Raw genomic sequence first — 20,485 nt, forward strand, 5'->3', positions numbered from 1 at the left:
GAAGCTTTGTATTATGTTTGCCATCACTTTGGAGCCACTTATTTAGCTTCCAGTTTTATTAAGTTTTGGTTGCAGGATGGTTTATGAAACGAAGTATTGCTGCCTCTGGGGAGTGGTAACCTGTACTGATGAGGCTGACTCAATACTTCCAGAGCACCATTTTATTCTTACCAATTACAGCATATCTGTACTTTGAATTACAAACTCAGCTGATGCCAAGGTTGATGATAGGCTGCTTTAATTGGTCATTAAAAGCCAGTATTATTTACTGCCTAGGTACTTGGATTCAGCATTTCTACACATGGGGATAAAACTAATGGGCTAGAATGAAGAATATATACAGTATGTAATTAAAATTACATTTTTTAATAGAGGAGCATACTTGCACACAATGCAAGTGCTGGCATATACTTAGAAATACAGGTTATGGAAGTATACATTTTAATTTGGATTATATACTGCAATTTAGCTGTTACTTCAAACAGATGGGTGAGTCGTGCAACATTTTTAAAGTGACTTAATTACTTGTAAAAGTATTGGCTTTTGTTAATTAGGTGCAATAAATTACACTATGGTTCACAGATTCCTTTAAAAGGGGTTTTGAACATGTAGTGTTTATAGGAAAACAAACTGAGCCTTGCAAACCAGTATTTGACAAAATAGTTATCAGCTATTTGTTTTATCAATACAGAAATGAGATCAAAAAACCCCACCATTCACACAAGACAGAAGTGTGCCTAACAGCACGGATGCTGCAGTGTATCTCGGTTGCAGAGGTGAGCTGCTCCAGTACTGGCAGGATGGTCAGTGGTGCTCGGGGTGTTTCCCAAACTGGGGGATCCTCTGGAGGAGCCAAGGGAGCTGCCAGGAGCCCACAGCTCACTGACAGCAGCTGGTGGGACCTGGGTAGGGCCAGGAGAAATGTCAGCCAAGCCCCCCATGCATATAAAAGAAGCCACTGGAGAGCACCCGTGACCAGGAGTGCCGCCAGCAGGGCGGGCAGATGGAGCCTGGCGCGGCAGTTTGCACAGCAGTTTGTGCAGAAGGGCACCGACGCGCTGCCAGCTCGGCCAAGGAGCAGTGGCACTCGCCTGGCAGAAAGCCACAGCCTCTGAAAGCTCTGCACCCGCAACTGCCACAGCTGCCCAGACAGCGCTCGAGTGGGAACACGCAGTCGCCCAGGCCACCGGCAGCAGCGGGCACTCCTGCGGGAGCACGCCTGAGTAGGGAAACTCCTCCGCTTAGTGGCAGAGCTCCAGGAGGACGTGAGTAGGTTGAGGAGTATCAGGGAGCACAAGAGCGAGCTTGACTACTGGAATCGTACCATGCCTTCCCCAAGACAGGCCCGACAGGCAGACAGGACACACGATACTTAGATTAGATATTAGGAAAAATTTCTTTACCAAAAGGGTTATCGAACATTGGAACAGGCTGCCCAGGGAGGTCGTGGAGTCACCGTCCCTGGAGGTATTTAAAAGGTGTGTAAATGTGGCACTTAAGGACATGGTCTAGTGGTGGGCTTGACAGTGCTTCGTTAACAGTTGGACTTGATGACCTTAAAGGTCTTTTGCAACCTAAACAATTCTATGTTTGTGTGTTTGCACCTCAAGGATAGGTTAATGTCAGGAATATCATGTAGACAATATATCCATCCATATGCTTAGAAGAATGATCAGACTAAGTAAATGTAAACTGATTACCCTCACTTTCCCCCCAAAAATACCCTACGTCAGTCTTGCTGTGCTTGTTTAGGGCAAAGTCATTTGCTACATGAGTTACATGGAAGAAGGTCCACGGGTTAATCTGAACATGTATCAGCCTATGAAATACCTACACCTCTACTCTATTCATTTTAAGATCTAAGCTCCAGATGTTGCTTCTTGTCTTGAACCCCAGGGACATCCTGTAACAAAAACCTTCATGCCCAAGAAGCATCAACTCTATGAAAATAAACTACACACAAAACCTATACATCCGATAATAAGTCTACGTAAGACAAATAGAAAAACGTCTCGCTCACTTAGTACCCCAGAGGACTATGCCCCAATTAGATAAAAAAAAAAAACAAGTCTGTATGGGCAAGAATGGTTTTTAAGCTCCCTGGTTGCAATATTAGGAAAGTAGGGATTAGCAAGGAGAGTCCGTTCTGACTGACGAGACTGGCAGGTCCTTCCCACCTCTAAAAGAAAGAGCTACCCTCATAGCATGGCTACTAAAGAACACAAATGAAGTATACCCCAACCCATTGACATCCTACAGATTCTACATCCTGAAGACTCCCATGAGCCCCAGGACTGTTTGCTTTCTAGCACAGCCAGGCAGAAACCTTGCAGGATCCTTGCTTACCCTTTGGCGCAAAGCTTTCACTGGGGAACAGCACACTTTACCTTGGCTATAAATCATGGTGCCCGCAAACATTACCTTTTAGGATTTCTAGGCTCTAAGGCAAGTGAACCCTTAACAGATAAAGTTGTCTCATTTGTGATAGATCATCTCCTTCCTGGACATTTTAGATGATGAAATGTTTTCAATTTTTTTGTGTTTTTGAAACTGCTGTGCTGGAAATGTCATTGATAACAAGCTTGCACTTTTATCTTCTACTAAACCCAAGAGAAATACCACTTCAAAGGAGTATATTGCATTACATTTGAATGCTGGGACAGCCACATCAGAAAGTAAACTAAAAACCATATGGACTGTCAGTGTTAATACTACCACCTGCCCATGTTTTCCCTTTCCAGCTCTGATCATCAATCATATTACATCCTCTTCTTTTCCATGCCCTTCATTTCAAAAGTACCCAACAGTTTATTACTTTTTTAATGCATCACAATTTCAGCAAGACTGCATTTTGTTTAAGGAAAAAAATGCTTAAATGTAATGCAAATATTCTTAAAGAAAAATGGAAAAACTTGCACCTGGGAGGTTGTATTTGCATGCACATACTGGCTGGCAGCACGCACATGAAATACAGAAATGAAATGAGAAATATTTTGTTGTTCCTTGACATGGGCTGTGAGGATGGGTGACTGCTCACAAGGAGAGATTACAGCAAACAGGATTGTCCTTTCCCAGGTTTTAACTTTTACTAATCATGCTACTGTTTGAAAGCAAGAAAACCTGATCTAGTCAAAGACTGGGCATTAGACTACATGACCTTTAAAGGTCCTTTTGGTTCCAACCCAAACTATCCTATGATTCTATGCTCTTGCTCATTGCAGGGGTGTTGGACTAGATAGCCTTTTAAAAGTCCCTTCCAACCCAAACCCATTCTATGTAAGGAAGCAAAACCAACATCACCACCCATGGGTGAAAAAATTCTGCACAGAAGGAACAAGGCAGCCTCACATGTAAGGACTGGACACAAAAAACTTGGGAGCTGCAGAAATTTTAGTGGAAGTGATATACTAAAGGTGACAAAATTACTTGTATCTTTGAAGCCTATGTTAGATAATAAAGTTTTATAAAAACATGAGTTCTGAAATTTCACGTACACCACCGTCTCCAGCCCACAAATTTATTCTCAGTTTGCTGTAATGCCAAGACATGCATTTGCTTTAAGCAGTAATTCACAGTGGGTGAGGCAACATCATCCGTGGGATCTGCAGCTGCCTGGAAATCATCAGACAATTGACAACAGATTTATCTTAAAAGCTCCTGAAGTACGTATTTGTGAAACTGCACTTTTAATCGTATTAGTACCCACATGATGACAAAAAGCAGTATTTTCAAGAGGAGGAGTATGCACTCTGCATTCTTCCCACAACTTACTCTAACATGCCTTCCAATAAAGTCAGTCCTAACAGTGCATTTAAGCAAAAAAAAAAAAAAAAAAAAAAAAAAATAGGTATTTGGCTCAGCTACATGACTACAAAAAATTCAAGATGAGGACAGAATTCCTGATAAAGTATTTAATCCTGGAGGTGTGTGCATGCTTCTGTGCTGCTCTTCTTTGTTTATATGATGCTCCTGCTTCCTACCTAGAAAGCACATGGCAGCAATTTCTTAAACAAACAAAACGCCGTTACTTCACACACCCATTTAATTTTACTAGTGGCCTTTGATTTTTCCAAAAATCACATCAATAACTGTTAAGCTCTCCTAAGTGTTATTTTTCATTCCCAATTTTTATATGTACACACACATGTATATTTATATAAAAGAGTTGTGAACCTTACAGTTCGCAAAAAAAAATTATTTTCCTTTCCCTCTGTTCTGAGGATTACACTTGGCAGTAATTAGCATAAATACATACATAAAAAGGTATATTTGGTAAGTGGTAGCCCCATGGAAACTTGGCATATGTAACAAAACAAGCTTTTTGCAGTTATTAACCAGTCAAAATTTTATCTGAGACTAAAGAGCTCTTTTTTTTTTACTCAGCTGAATTTGAGAATATATTATCTGCATGTTCCATTATCTCAAAGTATAACCCTCGTTAAACCAAAACACTACCACACATTTTCAGCATGCCAATTTCACAGCAAGTAAACACTGTCACTTTTCTGTAGCACTAAAACATACATCTAACACACCGTAAATTGGAAAGCAAATCTGTTTACTTTCCTGGACCGAAACTGAATGTTTAATTCACTTTGTTGTAATTTTTTTGCATCCAACAGCTGTCTTCAATTTAAACTCACATCAATTTGATTTGCTACAAGGTCACTGGAGTACTCTTCCAAAAGGTATTTTTAGGCCTTTGGCTTATACCAGGAGAGAGGAAGAATATCAAATTTACTTCAGTACTGTTACTCTTAGCATAAACTCTTACGTTGCCTAAAGCAATTTATAGGGCATAGGCAAATGTAACAGCTCCAGTCATCTCTGGATTAAAATACATATAGCCTTACTATAAGACATTATCTGCAATTACTTTACTAAAAATTTAAATATCTGCCTATGAAAAACACCCTGCTTGACTATGCTGACAACAGAATATGAAGATAATGACCAAAAAAAAGGGAGGGGAGGGGGGTGGAAGGAGTAACACTCACTCGTTTGCTTAAACACAGCCCTGCTTTGATTTCCACCGACACAAGCTACGGTTCCTTCAAATGGGACAGACCTCGGAGACACAGACCTTTGTTGGCCTTACAAATCCAGAAGGAGGTACCGTTATACAATACACACAAATCTGTGAACACACAGTAGTTTTAAACAAGTATAGTAATTTATATAATGCTAAATTGTAGCTCAATAGCTCTCATCCAAGATTTATCTTTGTGAAGATCTATTCGGAGAAAAAAAAAATTTAAAAATGTATCAAGCAACACACAAGTGCACGAGTTTCCTCACCCTTTCAATCTTCTGTGAAGCATCAGGTTTATGGATGACTAGACTGTGCCCTGTCTGACAAACAGATTTACAAGGTTAGCACTGAACCTAATCAGAAACAATCAGAAAACTCTTTCTCTCTGGTGTCATTTTCTGCTTGGATGGCTCTGCTATGCTATTATAAATAGGAAAAGCTTGCAGCACAAGCAGGGTGGAAAACTTCAGGGAGATTTTAGTAATCACCTTCCATTCAAATCACACCTACTCTTTAATCATGATTGGATCCTTTTCCATTTTATAGCCCCAGGAGTAAACTGAGGAGCTCATAATCAACACAGATAATTGTTCACAGGGAGTGAAATTTTAGTCCCACTGAAGCCATTGTGGAGTATTATTAATTCATGGGGCCGAGATTTCAATAATGGTCCTTCCCTCTAGATTTTCTGTTCTAATTTAAGGTGTTTTTCTCTACCTTCTTCCTATTTCTCATGATATAGAGTAAATGCTCCAGTAAGTTAAAGTTTGTTTTAATCAGAGATGCTCTAATAAGAAAAAAAAGAAGAAGAGATCTTGAATTCAACAGGATTCTCAGCTGATTCTCTGAGATACTCTAAACAGTTCCAGGTTTAACAACCCCAATCATATATCTATTGCACTATTCCTCAATGTGATCACTCACTTCACAAACACCTTTCCTCAGACCTGAGAAAAAAAGGTTAGGAATTTTATTTGATTTCACAAATTGCCCATCTTGCACTGTCAGAAAGAGAAAGCTTTTAGCTTATACTAAAAACTGTGATCAAAGCAACCTAGAAAACCAGCAAATATATTTCTTGGTCTAAGTACAAAATCCTTTACCTCTATTGCAAAAACAGGCACAGAAAGTTTACTTTTAAGAAGGTACTTTTTACAGGAGCAGAGAGCACTGCTAACTTCTTGGCTGGGCATGTTCAGGCCCGCTGGCACAGCTCGCTGCAAGGGTGCGATGCCCTGCTGTGCCATCGCACGGGAACCTTGTCCCACCAGACCGGGTGGGAAGGGAACACTGGACAAAAGGACTGGTTAAACCACGGGGAAGCCTGGGAGAAGAGGGAGCATTGTCATGCAGGCCTCCCTGGTTCCAAACAAGCTTGTGTTTGCTGACCATTTGATTTTATAAGTATAAAATTCCTTAATTCAACACTTTGTTCTTTCTTGGTCAATAATAAGAGTACTAGCACAATGCAGGGATTTAGCGAAAGATACTCATTTGCCAGAACAAAACAACCAAACTTCCAGCAACCTTAACAATACAAATACCAACAGGTTAACGTAATGGCGTATTTGGGTCTCTCAACCTTCCTTGATGTATTGGACAGAATAATAACTGTTAGAGACATAAGGAGCTTTCCTGGTAACAGTCTTCAAAAAATTTTGCCCTTCACATTATGAAACTTAAGAGGTACAGGCTCTAACATCAAAATACATCAGCTTCGGCATATTTTTTTTTTTGCCTTCCACTTTCCCCCCACCCCAATATCAGAATACTTCATAAAATCAATTCCAGGCTTTCAAAAACAGAGATATAGGCAGAAACACAGGCCTCGCCCTTACAGAGGCTTTCCAGTCTAGCACTACACAGTCCATCTTTCAGAACACAGAAGTTTTGCTACTGGGAGATACAATCTTTTTGGCTATTGATGTGGGTTTTATATGACATGAATAGTACAGAGTCCACCTCCCTGAAACCACTGGACACACTCTGGTTCTTCTTGTTCATCTGCCTGTTGATGACAGCCACACACACTACCTGTACATGAAGACAGTTGTGTTACCAAAATAACCTTAAATTCCTTCACATTTCGAGATGTCTCAAAGGAAACAAAGCTACATCTATAGGGTCTACAGATGCATAGTAAACAAAAAGACTTTTGCTCAAAATAAATCTAAAGAACCCCAGCACTTTTATGCATGAGCAGCATATTTCTTTAATAAACCTGAACTATTACATGGATGAAAAAGATCCTAATAACCATTTAGTTACTTTCCAGAAATAAGAATTAAAAAAAATATTCTAAATGTTCCATATTTGAAAGATAGCTGGTTTTCATTAATTCTTAAAATTTGTACGGGGGGGGGGGGACGGAGGGGAAGCCTGTATTTTCGCACTACTCCAATTCTATTTCTAATAGGTGTTCCTCTATATAAAGGCATCCACTTGCATAAATGTTTTTCTACATCCTACTGAGACAATAAACGAGCATAACGTTTCAAATTGACATTTGAAAATTAGATGGCAAAATATTCATGTCCTGAGAAAGACAAGATTGCCTCCCTATCAGTTTATGCAGTGAAAATTAAATATTTCTTCTTCTTACCATACACTCTTCCAAGTCCCTTGTTGATTCACCATTGCCCATATTCTGAACATTATTAGGAGCAGACAACTTCACAACTACTGAGTTTGGTTCAACACCTCAGATTACAATGACTATGCAAGCAGCTTGACAAGCATCAATCTAATAATCATAAAGCCACTATAAAACCACATTTTATGTGCGCTATAATGTTGCTCTTAGTCATTGAGGGAAAATGAATAACTGAAATGTCACAGTGCTCAACTAATATACCTGGGTATTTCATCAGTTAGACCACTGTGTAATAAAACACAAGTAAACCAGACTTTGTTGGAGTTTTCATGGTGTGAGTAAATCCAGCTGCTCCATCAGCTCATTAGCAGAGCACATGCACAAGGAACTCAAAGATGTAGGCTCCTGCTGCTCTTCCACCCCCTCATTTTAAAGCTATTAGCATTCTTAGTGCATGCACATGCTCAAGTACATTGCAAGAGGGTGGAAAGGCTGCCCACTTGATGTGGTGGAAAAACCCACAGCAATTGACTGAATACAGTTATATCACAATTGATCCAGAGGAAAAAAAAAATACCAACTGCTGTTCATTATCAACAAGGTCTCGTATTTTTTTGCTGCTTTGAAAAAAACAAGATAGGGACTGAGACAACATTTTCTGCTCCCTGCTACACAAAAATCAGCATTTTCAATGCACTCAATTAGCAGTGTTTTAGGTCTGTGTCAGAGTCATCATCAGAGCTAACTGATTTCAGGCACAGGCCAATCTCACCATCCAACATCATTATGCAGAGGTAGGTGGTGAAAAGGAAAACAAATCTCTGATTAAGGGAAGTGTGAGGGAGAGAGACACCATTTAAAAGCTGCACACAGCATTCCCTCTCAGAGGAATAAAGCTGTTTAAAAACATTCAGAAGGGATGCCCCACAATTAAATTTTATAGGACTGCTCTGGAAGCCCCCAAATTGGAGATTTTAAATTAGACCAAACTGGCTGAAAAGGCACACATTCATCTTCATCTCAGGCGAGAATGTGGAGGAGAGAAAATTAGACTGTTTCTTGGCTTATTTCCCCTCTCCCCCTTCCACCTCCACGCACAAAGCAGAAGTGTGCTCTGAGGCTGGAAGGTCTAGAAAGGAAATTGTGGTAGCACGTAGGATAATATTTCTGGAAAGCAAAAATATTTATCACAACTAGCTAGCTGCATTGCAGCTTGAATGCAACTCCCTGTATGTGTCAGTGGGAATATACGAGGTCAGCACTTGTCAGAAGAAAAAGTCATACGCTCCTGTTCTCTTGGCATGAAAAGCATATGTTGCCAGAGTGGGAGGCAGCCTCCCCAGCCTGAAGCCCACGCTGGTGTCCCAGGACGTAACAAGCTGGAAGTGATCCTCCTCTCCCACTCCTTTACACATGCACAAACCAACTATTCGCCAGACCTGGTTTTGTGCTGAGCTAAATTCTGTGTTTATATTCATCCTTTTTAACACTTTGAAAATGATAAATACAGAACTGCGTTTCATCAGCTGACTTTCATCTCGGTCGACCGCACAGAGCTGCTTTCAGCACACCGTCAGGGTGGCTCCACTGATGTTGACATTCATCAGCCCAGAGAGCCTGCAAGTGCCCAGCTGCAAGTGGTGACATATAATCATCACTCCAGATGATTGTATTTTTAGAACCCTCTAATTAAGACCTGTTTTCCTGGCCTTAGAGACAGCTATATGGTAGCTCACCTGTTCCAGCTTCACCTCATTAACTAGAGATCTCTTCCTTCAAACCCAGCCAGGTGCTCCAGTCAGCAACAGGCCCAGGGTATTGTCCAGCAACATCTTTCTAACAGGGGCACCACAACTGCTTTGGGGCAAGTCGTATCATCCATATGAGAACTGTACCCATCTCCTAAATGCTTTTCATGTAAACATGAATAAATGAATAGTTCCTGGTTTTCTCTTTTCCCTTGGTATTCAAGGAAGGGTGTGAATATAGTATTCAGGAAGCAAATTCCTATTACATTTGGCATCTACTCTATCATTTGCACACACATCTGCTGCAACCTACTGTATATTTTTCCCTTTTTTTTACCTGTATACAGCTGCAAGAATAAACTGCTTACAAACCTCACGTTAACAGACGTTAAAGTTTTAGCTACCTTTTCTTTCAGGTCATTGACCTTCTGAACTCATTTTGCTCACATTGTATTTATTCACAATACCTTAGCAGCAGCAGCAAAAATAACTAAAAAAAGAATACAGTTGCAATAAATAATGCTGCTGCGTGAATTCACGGTCTCACTGAACCAAGGAAGCTCAGTGAAGCACTGGCATGTTTCTGCATCAGACTGCAAGCAAGCAACAACTGTTACAGCTTTATCTTGGTACAATACTGCTGACTGATTCAATTAAAGTATTACATTCTTCTTTACTTAGATACCTCCCGGCAGCCCCAACCAATACGGCAGATGAGCGCTTTGTCAGTTGCTACTCATACCCCAACACCTTTTCCCCAGCCTCTGGGGAGGCGTATAGCAGGTGGCACACAATCTTCATCCAATTATACATTCCCACTTCTTTTATAGATCTGTGAAAACAAGCTTCCATGAACGTTCATTTCTTTGCCTGAAAAAGAAAGCTAACCAGCTAACTACTATGCAGGTGGATGAGTCAACACTGGTGCAACATTTCAAGAAGCATATGTTGACATATGTAATCTAACAGTAATGCTCTGAACTGAACCCCTGTGGGTCCTGCTCCGCAGCCACCCCATCTCAGTGCTGCAGATCATCAACTGTTTCACTGGTAGATGCACATTTATGGTACCTTTTAATTTACTCCTACTCCAACACGGAGTAATAATTAGCTGCCCAGTTGCAGCCTGCCCCCCCCCCCCCCCGACCAGACACAACAGTGCCCCCAGCTCTCGCCCAGCACCGCCAAGCCACACATGGGGTGGCCACTGCCAGCCCCCAGCCCCATTCCTCCCCTGGCTGTGCCCGCAAGGCATGCACAAACCAACTGGGGCAAAGCGCATCCCACGGCAAGGCAAAGGATAAACAGCCAATTACAGGGCGCTGAGGTATGATACAGTTGACACAGAAGACATACCAAGCAGATCACCAGCAACACCATGCCCACACAGCCCCCCTGAAGCTCAGGAAAGGCACACTCACCACTGCGGCTCACCACCTCCCGCCAGAGCACAGGGCCCATCCACAGCCCCTGCCCAAAAACCCACCCAAACCCGCCCCCAGGGCTGGGCTTCCTGCACTGACGGGCCAAGGGGACCCATCACCCCAGGAGGGCTCTGACCGCCCCAACGAGCCTCAGCTGGGGCTGCAAGCCGCACACCTGGCCTGGGGGCAGCAAGTGTCAGCCCTCACCCTGCCCCCGGCTCCACTCACCCTCCGCCCCACACAAAACAGCGTCCCACAGGCACCCGGGTCCTGCCCCAAACAACCGAATGATTTCTTGAAGCACAAACACCTCGGGAGTCTTAAAAGTGGTTTCTTGCAATGCACTGGAAAGCAGGTAATCAAGAGCAACCCTTTCCCATGGGCAAGCAGACTGTGTTATCTCCCCTTCTCCTCCCCCAGGTGATGCTCATAAACTAAGTAAGGGCAGCAAGCATTTGTAACATCACCCTGCTGCACAGCTGTCTAAATGCACGTAGAGCACGGAAATTGAAAATACAGATCTGTGTGTGCAATACACTTTTTTATTTTTTTAAACTTTGCAGTCATCTCGGAGTAATCATCATGTAAACAGTAGGATGGGATTACATTGAGTCGTACGCAAATGGCTCAAGAACACCTCAACAATTATGACAAGGCATTATAAATAACTTCTCTTAATAATATATATTTGTCTTTTTCAGTACATTAAAGAGCTGCCGCTTATCTAGAATTAGCTAGGAAGTAGTTTAAATTATAACCTCCAAGAAACACATCTCCAAACTTGAAAGTCTCTCTAAGGTTCGCTAGCTCCATAACATCTATGTCACAGGTTAAGCATAAGACTACTTGGGTCAGAAGTGTTTTCTTCGTAACAGATTTTTACTTTATCATTGCACAAAGCCCTATTATTTTCACTCCACTTTGGTATTTTGCAGAACTTCAAGTAAAGCTTCAGTTCCGTTCTTCAACTTTTATCACCTGTATGAAACCAGTTTCTGCTATTAAGGATAAGTTGGATCGGAGATGGACACAGTAAGCTGTCTACCGTAATAACAACAGTTCAAAGTAGTTCTAGCTCAGAGTCCCCAGTAAAGCATAGTCAAAATACTCTAACAACTTTTCTACTGTATATCCGCTCCTTGCTCAGATAACTACATATATTTATATATACAGTACCATAGGTATGGTACTTCTAGAAAATGGAGATTACTTAAGCAGCCTCAGGCACATTCTTAAAACATTAATGTCTGCAAGGCACCTCCCACGCCCTTGACAATCAGTTTGTGGACTGGTTTTTAGACACACAACCAACAAAAGCTTGCTAATGCCTAATTAAAGAATTTCCAAAAACCCTTAGAAGTTACCAAATACTTCAAAGATATACCTGAAACTTATTTAAATAATGGGAGATTAACTGCAAATAGCACATAATCAAGTCAAATAATTTTCTTATTACTAGGATGTGTAATGCATAAATATATGAAAAATAAAATTCACAGTCAGTTTTAAAGCTAGAATTCAAGTTTGGCTAATAATTCTTAAATTTTATATTTATGTTAATTTCTAAATAGAACAGAACAGAGGCAGTATTATCAACCACAAGTACAGGTAAAATAGTATCACTCAAAGTTTATGAAAGAAGTAAGCTTGATAGAAAATTCCTTTTGTAACCAATAAATACAGTCACCTGAGTGCATTTCCACAGGCTTTTCACTTAGGGGGAATCCAAATCAACTGCTAAGAGACATTTAGTAGCATTTTGAATGTTAGCAGCAGCAGCGGTGTAGCTGTGGGCTTTGCTTGTTCTGACTTTGTGAATTGCTAGAGAATGAAGCAGAACTCAGTGTGTGGTGCATTAATTTTTCTTTGCATCTAAGCTGGCGTCTTCGCGATCTCGCAATGCAGCTTGGGGTCAGGGACAGACATCAGCTGACACTTAACTGAGCAAACCCAATCAGTTTCACTTCATCAGGAATCTCAGTGCCATCACAGCCAGAGGCCTGCAAGTACAAACAGAAATGTTCAGTGTATCGCACTACAAAGGAGGATTTGACAGCCATGCTATAAATTTTCCCCATATTGCCTGGTCAGCAAACAGATTACTTGAAGGAAAGCTTTCAGACTGCTTGGTGTATCCTCTGTTACTGTCAGCCAACTGCATCCTTAGTTTTAGCACACTGTTTTAATTGATATTAAAAATTATGAAAAAACACTGGGAAATGAACACTTCAAGACCCAAATTCTTTAACCCAAACTTTCCAGACTGGAGCCAAATGTGCTTTTTCTTGTAAGCATGCTGTTCTCACTCCTGAGGAGGAAATCAACTGCATGTATAGAATCTACCTTTTAACATTGTGCTGTAGACACCATATGTCTCATGAGTTCAGCTATCAAGTCTGTTTGGAATACCAACCCACTGAATTCTTAAACAAAAGAAGATTGAAGCAGCCTACAAAGAGTAAACACTAATATTTGAAAAAGGACAGCTCCTTTCTGACAGTACTTTCTGACTAGTACTTGAAATTGTATAGTTGAGATCCTTCATTAAAGCCTGTCACAACAGAAACTGGCACAACTAATTAGTTCATTTTTCACATATAACAGGAAGAATATAAAACCATCTTGCTCAGGACCGAACTGTTACTTCAGGTCTGCATTAAAAAAATGTATTTAAAAATCTAAATGTGTAATTTATTTTTTTTTCTGTAGGACAGAAGAGAATACATTTTAAATACAGGGGGGTTTATGCATTCTTCACCTGTGTTAGGTAAGTCAAACTAATAATACAATTGGATGAATAGTTTGTAATGGTAAATTACTTATGACAGATACCTTCATACTCTTGGCATATCCCCCCAAAAAAGTCAGAACAATTGGTTCACCCTACAAAGAGGCTCTTGATCCTTTTAAACATTAGTAGCAGTTGAATCCTTTATTAGAACTGGTTTGTGCATACACAATATAAAGAAAAGAGCCCTCAGACTGTGCACACAAGGTACAGAGTGACACTGTCCATTGAGTTTTCATGACCAAAAATAAGCTCACTCTATACTTGTGGAAGCATTACATCAGGCTACTCCTTCAAATTTGCTTTGATCAGGCACAGGGAACAGAAGTTCTCTCTTCAGAGAGTATTTCACAGGTCTTATTCCACTGAAGCAGCAAGTTCAAGTTCTGAGATCACCACTTTTGGTTACTATTAAGATACCACCATGTTTTTTGGATTGGGAATTTACTAAATAAATAGGAGTTTGCATTTTGCACTTAAAATACCATGATGAAAGGAGCTAATGCTATCAACATCATTCTACACTAGCTAGCTCTCGGTCTCCTCAAAGCCGTGTTAAATAACGTATCGAGATACGTACAGATTTTTAAATGCCTTCCTTATCAATAAGTGTTGTCTAATATTTAATGCACCTGGAAACTACTAGCTTATATTTTGTGCTCTAGCATAAGTGCAACTACTATACACAAATGGCAACATAAAAGCTCTTAGTATTTGCAATTCACTGTCTATTGACTGAATACATTCTTTCATTAATGTTTTTTTCTTCCCTTTTTCACATGAAAAATCCTTACATAAAATGCAAATTATGCTGCACAATAATTTTGTGTTTCCTTGAGTGTTGCCAAGATTACTCGCGTATTAAAGCAGCCTCCTTCCCAAAGTGTGGACAGCTGGATCCTGCAGGCAAGTCATCATTCTGTGTTAGCCAAGACAACTAAGGGAGATTCAGTACTATATATGTTCTGTAGAATGCCATCATTGTTAAGATCAAAGTTGCACTGTTAAAAAAATACGCAAAAGGGAGATCCAACCTGAAAGACAGATTCATCCAGGCACCTCACTTCAATAACTTGACCATTCTAGCAACCATTAAAGACAAAAATGGTTAAGACTTAAGTTGTTCTTTTTTCCCCAAAGATGAAAATGCTTGCTTTTTGAATAGAAATATTACATACCAGCAAAATACCAGCTAAAGCAATCTGCAAGCAGTGAGAAACTAACCAGATTCTTTGTCCACAAATTGTAGAAACTTATGCAGGAGCACTCTCCAATTGAATTCGTTGAATGGATATAGGATTAGCTACATTTAGATTTTGAATGCCCATGAAATATTTACCCACAAAATGTGTATTAATCAAGTTGTATACAAGTGCTCTCAAATTCATGGAGACCTTGCTAAGAGATAACAAAGAAGCAGTAGGGCATATAAACAAATGACAGTTCTAGGCAACAATTCATTTAGCAACTCCACTACACACTGTAGAAACAGGCAGATACAGAATATATGTTAAATTAATCCAATGATAACAATAAATTAGGATACTTGTGGTTTTGTTCTTTTCCCAGGAAGTAAGGAACTACTGCAGGAAACCTAGGTTAAAAATATCAGGAAGAAATTTACATTAAAAATTCACTTCAGGAATTGCTACCTAGCCAATGGAACTTAGCTTGAGAAGGGACAAAAGACACTGATTTTGGATTGTCTGTTAATTCCTATTATAGTAAGGAGTAGGATTATAACAGCATTCCCTCACTGGAATCTGAGATACTGTGTGATGTTGCCTGCACCCCAGCAATAAATCCAACTGAATCACAGAAATACCCCAACCTAAATTTTCAAATGGATTTGTTTTCAACGTATATAAAACACTAGACGCATACTATGGGATATTACATTTTGGAATCTCAAACCTCTATTTTAAGTGTGTGAACTAGGAACCCAGACTTCTCTACAGAGCCTGTGGAGCACTTACATATCTAAATGCTCTTGGTGAGATGCCATTGACTACACAATAAAGCTAAGTCAGATGTTTATAGACAGCAAGAACACAGACCAGCTGCAAAAAGAGAATCATCAGCCATTAAGCTATATTTAGACAGTAAGTGCCACAAAAAAAAAAAACAATTTGGGTTACATGTCTTTATTCCCCCACTCCAACCCCTTCTCAAAAGAAATGTGTAAGTTCTGGTGATTTTACTGGACTGTAGGGGAAAAATGAGTCCAAATGATTTGGTCAGTTAAAACTACTCAAATCTATATTTAAAAAAAATGACATGGGAAGAACAATCCCGAATTAATAAATTCTCATCAACTAGGCCACTTACTCTCTAAAAATGGCTCTCTACAGCCCAGCTGAAGCAGCTGCCTTTATAAACAAAGCTGTGATTCTGAAGGCCTGCTTATCTAGCAGACATTCAGTCTAGTCTTTCTTATGCAGCTGAGTCACTCTCAGCAAGAGATGCTGAAAACTAATTGGTAAGAGTTTTGTATTTACATAGCTAATCATTCAATAGCTTTAGGTATGCAAATTTTTCAACTTACTTTTAGCAAGAAATAAAAACAAATGCAGAACATAAATTCTGAAATTTTTGCAATGTAAATTTATTCATATTAAATCATGAGAGCATCAAAATTGACCAAGATTAGGACCCATAGTCCAGGGCGCAAAATACAGCACAGAAAACAGTCCCAGACCCAAAACTAGGGTCTGATGTATATACAAAAGACAGAAAGAGGTGAGGAAGGATAAAGAGCAATGAAATACAGTGGGAACAAGATCAGCCTGCAGGTGTGGATGGTCAATTCAAAGAAGGCTGAAGGGAAGAACCAAGGAGAAGGAGGCAGTGGAGAGGGTGACCTGCACGCAAGAAAAATGGTGGCAGGTGTTGCAAAAACTGGGATTGGAATAAAACATCCAACAGAGGACACTTCAGCCAGGACAGAGCTAAGGGACTGGGACTGGAGGAGAGCTAACCTAACAGCTACAGCTTTCCCCACTTTACTTATTTCTACAATTCTTCCCAGGGGTTTTCTCCCTGTAGTTTCTCACCTAAACCTCAGACTTCCTCAAAACTCATGTGAATGAGCCTCTTTCCCCCTGCACGGTTTGGGAGCTATATGACTGTATACATTCCCAATGTCATGTCAAAATAGAGTTTAAGGTTTTTTTTCTCTCACACATGGCAACTTCAATCATCTTCCTGTCGACACATTTATTCAACAAAATAGCTGCAAATGAGATAAAATCCAGACTCTGTGAATACTGTGATAATTCATTTGTTTCTTCCTTCATGCTTTTATTTGCTTTTACTTACCAACTTAAAAGTCAAAGTTTTCAAGGCCTTTGGATCATCTACTATCTTCTGTAAGTTAGCAGCAACTGTAAAATAAAATAAGAAAAAAATACAATTTATAGAATTCAACATGACATCAAGCCTCATGTTGAAACTTCTACTGAATTCTACACACATACATATCTGTAAATTACCACTTGAAACAATCACACTCTAGCTGTCATTTGAAAGTCAGAGGGCAGTTGGGCTGCCATAAATCCTGCCTTCTTTCCTTTGAGGTCACTGATACTTTGTGACTATGTGAACAGATTCGCGGGAAAAATCTGCCTGAAAACCAAATTGCAGGGGAAAAAAAAAAAAAAACAAAACCCAAAAAACCCAAACAAACCCTAATTTTTAGTTTAGTATATTCCATAAAAAATTAACAATCACACAACTGCAAGTGCAAGGAAAATGGGAGAATCGTGCAGCCAAGGATAAGCTGATGGCTGTCATGATTTATACCATGTTTCTACTATAGCCAGAGCCACCATCAGCATAAGTTTCTAGAAGGCTGTCCCCTCTTAACTTCTGTTTCTCCTGGCTTTATATGTGTGCTTCTGTCCCCTTTTGAGGGCTGGCATGAGTACCCACACAGACTCTTGGTGATCTGTAACCACTCACTACCAAAAGAAAAGCAAGCAAAAATTAAAAGAGTGATACACAAGGAGCTGATCTTCAAACTACTTTGAATAAGTATGACCGAGATTTGTCATGTAACAGCAGTAAACAGTTTAACTTGATCTACAGAGCCCAAGTGTCCAGGGAAGGAAGCTGTATGCCATGACAGAAGTAGCAGGAAGAAATAACTTATTCCTTAAACAGAGGAGGAGGTAGAAAAATAATAAGCCCATTTTCTATCAAAACATCTAAGTCACACTTTTCATTAGTCTATTTTTTTACAATATTGCTACCATTAATCTTGACAAAAAATCTGGCTGCTTTCAGCTTGGTACTTTTACTAAACTTGCTCCCCAGCTCTGCAGAGTCATAGATCTGAGCTAACTTGGACCGAATGGCTGAGAGCCTTAGTGCCAGACTGATTTATGAGCACAAGATGTCATCAACAGGACATCAGCATGAGATAAAGACACCACATTTGGCAGAGCTGTTTAGGCAAGATTTTAAAAAGGAAATAAACAGATACTGAGTAGCAGACATTTCTTAGTCCACCGAGTAGGTAAGTACATAAAGCAAAGAAACAAGAAACCATATGTTTTCCATAAATAATACCTTCCACAGACTTCATATGGTGGAAGATACAGAGCCAACATTTGCATGTTGAATGTCCTACTGCTACAAACTCAGGTTCCTGCTTCCTCCATCTTCTAACATCACAATGGTAAAATTTTTACTCCTACTGTGCCTGTTCATATATGGTTCACTGCGTAGTAACAGAAATTGGCCTCACAGGGGAAAGTACAGTATTTGGCAAGGGAATTTAAAGTCATAAACAATTAGGCCAATCTAAGACTGTTAAATAGAAATACAATTTTGGGGGGTCTCATTTTCTTTATACCACTAGAATAGCACCAAGGATTGCTTATATACTTGTAACAAATTTGACCGGGCATGAAAGAGTGTTTGAAAGTAAAAACAAGCCTTAAAAGCAAGCACGAGGTAGATTTTGTAGAGAACACTTTTCAGCAAAAAAAAAAGTTAACCTTCACAGTTAAATGAACTCAACTACAGGCACTACAACATAAAGTCTTTCTGTTTTTAAAGCTTCATTATTAATAATCTTCTTTATTCATCACAAACAATTTTTATTTTAATTACACAATTCAGTTCCACAATCAGTAAGTCATTTTTATTGCAATACCTCCTACCTGATAAAATACATGCAAATAGGGATAATGATTTTCATTACAATTAATACTTAGAACCTCATATGCATGCAAAACAGAGTGTTCAGCCTCAAAGCTCCTGAAGCCAAAATAAAATACCTTCAATTTATTATGTCTTAAAAAATCTATAAAACAGTATCATGCACTCAAGAGCAGCTCTGGCTTATCCAAATCCCCGTAAAACATGTCTTAAAGAAAAATAAAAAAGAAAGAACAAATTCTCCAGCTAGCGTTAGCTGTCTTCACTGGAACCAAGACAGCGCTACAAAACCAGATAGAACCTGGGTCCTAAATCCAAAGATTTCTAACTTCACCTATTATAAAATGTTACAAAAAGATCAGCTTCAAATGCATTCTCATCTTCAGAAGGGGCAGCCTTTTATTTAATGTTGAGCCGTTTTAAACAACTAAGGCAAGTCAGCATGCTGCTTGGCTATTTCGCCTGAATGCAAAATCCAGTTGCCCTTAGGCAAAGTTACTGGCAAAGCTGTTATTGTTGCAGTTGCAAACAGCAGCCCATTATCAGCAAGTGTTGTAATGAAAGATAACACAGTGGAAGGCAGCACTGAGGAATTCACAAGTAATATCAAAATCTAACCTTCCTGCTGACTCTTTACCAGGAAGGAAATTAAAAATTTCAAAGCAAAAATAGCAAAAGATAAACTAGCAATATATGTAAATAGTTAATTCTAATTACTTTCTTTGTTGTTAATTAAGCACCATAACAGAAAGGAGTAATATTTTAGATGGATATCATTCTTCAAGAAAACTGCTTTTCAAAGAACATTGCTCATTAAAAGGCTACAGGGACACAATTTGTTCACTTGTCTCTACTTTTAATATGAACACAAGCCAAAAACTTTTACAGATAAAATGCTAGAGAAACATCTGAAGCAAGCGTTTGAAATATGCTTTATTTTTGCTTCTCTGATGGGCCGTAACTAGAGTGGGACATGTTTAATCAAACAGAAGATTAGGAGAATTTAAGGGAGTAATGCCAGATGTTTTCAGGCTATGCTTGAAAATGAGAAAGCAGACCTGCAAAGAGTCCATACTACAAGTTTACATTAAAAAATAGTCTCACCTGCAGTTTTCTAGAGAGAGATCTTTTCAATTTCAATTATACTTGTTCAGCATTTTCCAAGTAAAACTAATATTTCATCTGTGACTTTTTGCACTCTGTGTTTTGCATTTTCTGGTCTTTACAGAATAGCAATAAAAATGGTTTTGCCAAAATCATGTCATTAAGCCCATTCAATGAAGCCACCGTGAATGCAAATCCCCCAAAGGCCTGCTTCTTCTGCAACATCTGAAAGCATATGTTAATTAACATCAACTAAGAATCAAATCAAGGTGTGTGTAATTACCTAGAAAAACAATACAGTCCTGTTGGTATCTTTTTCAGTTTTCTAACTCCTTCCTTTTGTTTTGCTAGATCTTGTCCCCATTTAGACTGCAAGGCCAACAATTGGAGGCAACTGCCCAATTTTGAATACCTATGTCTACATTTCAGGAATCTACTTAAAATATGGTTCATTCATTTTTTTTAGGGATGAGACAGTCATGCTTTTCACCTTAGTGCAAGCCAAAGGTTCTAGGATCTTGATAAATACATAGCACTGGGCATGTCTCTCTGTATCTTGAAGATCTAGGCTCAACTGGTAACGAAAATCTTTTGGGGCCAAATTCCACTTTTAAGTGGAATTGCTATTAGGCT

General features: G+C 39.5%; 1 protein-coding gene across 1 annotated transcript in view; it reads right to left on the reverse strand.

The window, feature by feature from the left end:
• Window positions 1–11,323: 11,323 nt before the first annotated feature.
• The window catches only part of STK39 (serine/threonine kinase 39), a 101,831-nt gene continuing 92,669 nt past the window's right edge, over window positions 11,324–20,485 (reverse strand). The window contains exons 16-17 of the mRNA XM_040604995.1: window positions 16,904–16,968; window positions 11,324–12,797 (exon numbers count right to left, since the gene is read on the reverse strand). Of these exons, the coding sequence (XP_040460929.1) occupies window positions 12,723–12,797; window positions 16,904–16,968 (140 nt within the window). The 3' untranslated portion in view covers window positions 11,324–12,722. The remainder of the gene's footprint in view (window positions 12,798–16,903; window positions 16,969–20,485) is intronic.

The sequence above is a fragment of the Falco naumanni genome, chromosome 8 (genome assembly GCF_017639655.2).
Source record: "Falco naumanni isolate bFalNau1 chromosome 8, bFalNau1.pat, whole genome shotgun sequence".
Taxonomy (NCBI): domain Eukaryota; kingdom Metazoa; phylum Chordata; class Aves; order Falconiformes; family Falconidae; genus Falco; species Falco naumanni.